Consider the following 4,800-nt stretch of genomic DNA (forward strand, 5'->3'; position numbering starts at 1 on the left):
TCTGACATCTCCCACATTCACGAACACAAAGGTAATAGAAATATCCATATAAAACCTTTCACTGCCTAACAGTAAACTTGTAACTACACGCAGCTAGTAGCTACTTCTTCCCGACCCAATACTGCAATAGAACATTGAATGATGGATTATCATGTATTGTTGGGACGTATATATCGTTCTTAGGCGTGCATGTATGGTGACAGCGTGTATAAATACCATGCAACAAAAAGCACAAATAGTAAACGGAATGCCCTTGTGAGAAGAAATATCAGACATGCATTTTGCACAAAGAGAAATATCAACCACCGACACAACGAGGTCAAAAATGTTCTAATGATCATGAATACGTTCATATGGCCATTACTTACTAAACAAACTAGTATTAATAGTGCCTCTGTTCGAGGATGGTGTCCATCATCTTAAAACTGCAGTTTAAAAGAACATCATCAATTCTGGTCTACTGTATACATTGTTCTGCTCGTCCTCCAGGATGGGGTAAGCAGCTACAAGAGCATCCTGAGCTCCGATGTAAAGTGAGTTGTAGATCTTCCAATACACTTCCCTAACCTTACGTGCTGGGTGAAACAGCCCTTGGAGACAGTAATTGAGATAACGGCAGCACCCAAAGCTACCCTCATTCCTTCAATGGCTTCCATAACAGCGTTTATGACATGAGGAGAGGTCTCAAATATGTTTGGCCAGACATAGTTCAGCAAATGGACCAGAGCATCTTCACAACCCAGACCAGCCACACCCAAGCCATGTGCTTCACAGCAGAAGCAGCAGTCTGCCTGTGAACCAAATCCCTGTCCATGAGGGCATCCTCAAGTAATGGAGTCACAGCATAGATATAGTCTTTTCCCATTTCACCAATGTACTCGAACAGGAAAGAGAGGGATTTCAGGACACCATTTTGGACGTTGAGCTCTGGCACACGATACTCGTTCATCAAAGCAGGCAGGACTGTAAAGGTGAACAGGTTTCAGCAACTATAGCAATAGCGACAGTCGTGCAAACACGATTTTGCCTCTCCTGCACCTTGAGGTTATTCAATAGAGTGGCCAGGACATCCTGTGGTCCAATGGCTTTGGCAATATATCCAAAAGTGTTCACTGTAGCACGACGAATTCCCTTCTTGTGTGCCTTAAGCATCTCAAGAAGCTCAAAACAGATTCTCATCCACTCTCTTGCAGGCACAAACTCTGCCCCACGGTCAGCAATTCTACCTACAAGATCAATACAGTTCTCCTGGACCTTCTCATGCCTGTTCTTCAAAATTGGGGTTAACCGTGGTAGCAGATCCTTGATAGGCGGAGTCATCTTCGTCATACCTATAACATTGACAATGGACTTGAGTGCTCCAAGAATTGATCCTAAAACTTCAGGATACTCTTCTCCAGATACTCGTACAATACAACACCAAGATGGCCATCAATTGTTCTTCTTGGCACTGCTTCATGACCACAGCAATTCTTGAAATAAGATCTGCTGCTTGCTGCCTCACCTTTGCACTCTTGTTATTTAACCGCCACTTGATGGTACCACAAATCTGAGGAAGATAAGGTTTCACTCTCTGCCCAAGAGCATTCACAACTGCACCAAATCCGTTAAGCATCACATTAGCATCATCACTGGTTTGCTCTTGGAATGCATAAAGAATACCATCGATCAGTAGCTCTTCCAAGCGAGAATCTATGTCAGCTGCACCCAGGTTAGTAACAACCTTTTCAATAGTTTCCATCACCATTCGCCTGTAAGGTTCACTTTCATCTTTAAGGTCCTCAACAATTCTCCCAACTATATCAGCAACACCAACTTTGTTGGCTATCTCTACAGTTGTATCTACAAGTTGCCTATAGTTTCTTCTATCCAAAGCCATCCTCCTAACCCAGAAATTCCTGAAAAACTCTGGCAGAATATCATTCCTAATATAATCAGCCTCCACACCCTCAGTGCTAACACACTGCTTCACCACTTTCAAAACAATTTTCTTCATTTCTTCATCAGGTGACTGGAATTCACGAATCAAAATCAGCATGACTTCCTTGGTATAGTAACTGGCATACAGAGCTTCCATCAAAGGAATAATAAAACCGATGGCCTTCAGAAATGCAGCCAACACCTTTCCACGGTGTTGTCTTATACCCTTCCACAGAGGCTTCAGTACAGAGTCAAAACTTTCAATTCCATAAGGAGCAGCAGCCTCAGCTAGAGCAGCAAGTGACAATGCAGTGATTGTTCTCACCTTCTGATTCTCATCATTCAGTCCATGCTCTATAATTTCCACAAGAGACCTCAAATGTGGCAAGACGGCACAACCAATCAAGATGGCTATCTGTTGAACAATCTTAATCCCAGTATGCCGGGCTTGCCATGATTTCTTACTCTGACACACAGCCTTCAAGAAGGGTAAGAGTGCAGGAATACCAAGTGCAGAGGCAACAACACTGAAAGCTCTAGCAGTAGTGTTCCTAACATATTCATCAATATTGTCAATATCAGGCCGCATTGCTGCAATCATTGTGGCCAAGCCAGCTGCTTTACTCAGATTGGAGATGATTTCCCTGCCCTCCACACGTGCATAGTAATCTTCATCAATTAGTAGAGGTTCAATAACAACAAGAATCTTATGGACATAAGGCCTAACCAGCTCATCCAATTTATACAGAACTCTATCAATAACCTTAACCAAAGATGCCTTTCTTGATCCTCAAGAGTAGGTTGCATGAGCAATGGTAGGATCCTGTTAAACAATGGCCCTGCTCCAAACTCACGTGCTTTGTCTGTAAGCTGTCTTAACGCAGTTTTCCTTTGTGGTGGCGTTCCATTCTTAACTTTAAGCAGAAGCTTCATAATCTTACGCTCCTTTTGTTCTTCTGGTGACAATTCCTCTTCATTTTCTTCATTCAACAATGCCCCAAAGTATTGGTAATCTTCAGGTTTCATGAATGGCAAACCACCAGGTGCTTCCTTGGGAACATCAAACTGCTGACCACGGTTCTCCTCTGGGATTTGATAAAGAGGGGTCCCCAGCGGAGTTGGGGTAGCAAGAAGCTTCCTCGCAGGTGTTCTAATAGGCACATATGAAGCAGGAGGCTCCAATATCTTATATCCTTCTTGGGGAAACATGGCATCAAGTTCCTCGTCTGTTAATGGACGATTCCTCTCTTCAATATCCCTCTCCCATCTCAATAAATTATATTGCTCTGGAGTAATAGCACCCCGCAAGTTAATTGCCCCAGGAGTTGGAGTAGCCAACTCAACTCCTCCAACCGGAGTTACGCCTGGTGTATAAGCAGCGGCGGGTGTGGCACCTGGCAGCGGTGTCGCACTACCCATTGTAGCAGGTGTCTCATCCCATCTTGATCTCTGCCTCTTAGGAGTTGGCGTAGCCATGCCAGAAAGTTTTGGGGTGGCATCCCAAGTCATACCAGCAGGGGTTGCACCAGGTGTAGCACCACCGGCCGGAGTCGCATCAGAATCAGCCAGTCTTCCAGGTGTAGGAGTTTCATCCCACCTATTCCTCCTTCCTGGTGTCGCATCCGTCACTCTCCCAGGGGTGGGAGTTGCATCCCATCTACCAGGTGTTGTATCGGGCATATCCCAGTCTGAAGTCTTCGCCTTCTTCGCCCCTTCATCCTGAGACTGGTCCCATCTATTTCTTCTCTTAGGCGCTGCCGCAGCATCAGCTTCCTTCCCCTTCTCCGGAGCAGCCTTAGCCGCTTCTTCTTCCTCCTTCTTCTTCTTCGCAATAGCCCTCAGAGTCTCCTCTTTCTCCCTCTTCAACGCCTCCTCCCTCATCACATCCGCATACGTCCTCACTGCCGGGTCAGGGGTCTTTTCACCAGCAGCAAAAGGATCGTGCCGCTCCGGCGATATAATCCGATTCAACCTCCTCTGCCTATAATCATCTTCTCGATCAATAATTCTCTGCGGCTTCCTGAATCCAACATCCGCATCTGCATCACCGACACCGGGCATATCCTTCATCAAGGATTTCGGAGCAGTGTAAGACGCCAATTTCCGAGCAACCTCGTTGTCCATAGCATCAAGATTCTCCTCATCCTCGTTCGCTGGGATAGAAGTGAGATAGGCATCTTTGTCGCTCCCGCCATAGAGATCCGTATCGAAGGTCACCGACGTGAGAGATGCCAACTGCTGCTCCAACTTCTTCCGCTCTTCCTGCGTCTTCGCAATCTCAGGGTCCAACGACGCCATTGCTGATAGCTTCGAAATTAAACTATCTCAGTAGGTCAGTAGTGTTCCAAAACCCTAGCTCCTGAAACATACACCAAAAATTACACTTCTTGTTCGCAGCAACCAAAATTAGATGTCAAAAGAAAAGTAGATAAATTGAGATGCGAAGAAGCCAAAAGTAGAGAGGTATGTAAATTGAGAAAAAGCCTCACCGGTATCCAATTTGATAGGTTTAATCCTTTATTTCGTATCTGAAATTTCTGGGATGAAATTCAATCACAATCTCAAAGATCAATCGGAGCGCAAGTATAAAATAACGAAGGGATTATGCATTGAGTCGGCAAAAACTATATCGGGCCGGGTTTAGCAGTACTTAAAATGGGTCTGTGTCTAATTGGGCTTGTGCTATAAAAACAAAATACAGGGCTAAACCGGCTTTAAAATTGATGTGTATATGAATTAAAGTTCTTTGATGAATTATTTATAATCAGTAATTAAGTTAATAACAATGATGATACTGATAATAAATTAATTTTAAATATTCTTAACAAATCAAATAAATCCTTCATGTTTGAATAGTTTATAAATACTTTTTTGAAATTA

At 44.0% G+C, this 4,800-nt stretch overlaps 1 protein-coding gene across 1 annotated transcript; it reads right to left on the reverse strand.

Annotated features, from left to right (window-relative positions):
- Window positions 1–360: 360 nt before the first annotated feature.
- On the reverse strand, window positions 361–4,542 carry LOC129301060 (uncharacterized). Its single transcript, XM_054939629.1, is given in 8 exon segments — window positions 361–611; window positions 614–760; window positions 763–969; window positions 972–1,400; window positions 1,403–1,432; window positions 1,435–2,694; window positions 2,697–4,279; window positions 4,410–4,542. Coding segments are annotated over 7 exon segments (3,774 nt in total). The 5' UTR covers window positions 4,219–4,279; window positions 4,410–4,542; the 3' UTR covers window positions 361–432.
- Window positions 4,543–4,800: the final 258 nt, after the last annotated feature.

The sequence above is a fragment of the Prosopis cineraria genome, unplaced genomic scaffold, assembly GCF_029017545.1.
Source record: "Prosopis cineraria cultivar Desert tree isolate PC_DT_omini unplaced genomic scaffold, ASM2901754v1 PC1866, whole genome shotgun sequence".
Taxonomy (NCBI): domain Eukaryota; kingdom Viridiplantae; phylum Streptophyta; class Magnoliopsida; order Fabales; family Fabaceae; genus Prosopis; species Prosopis cineraria.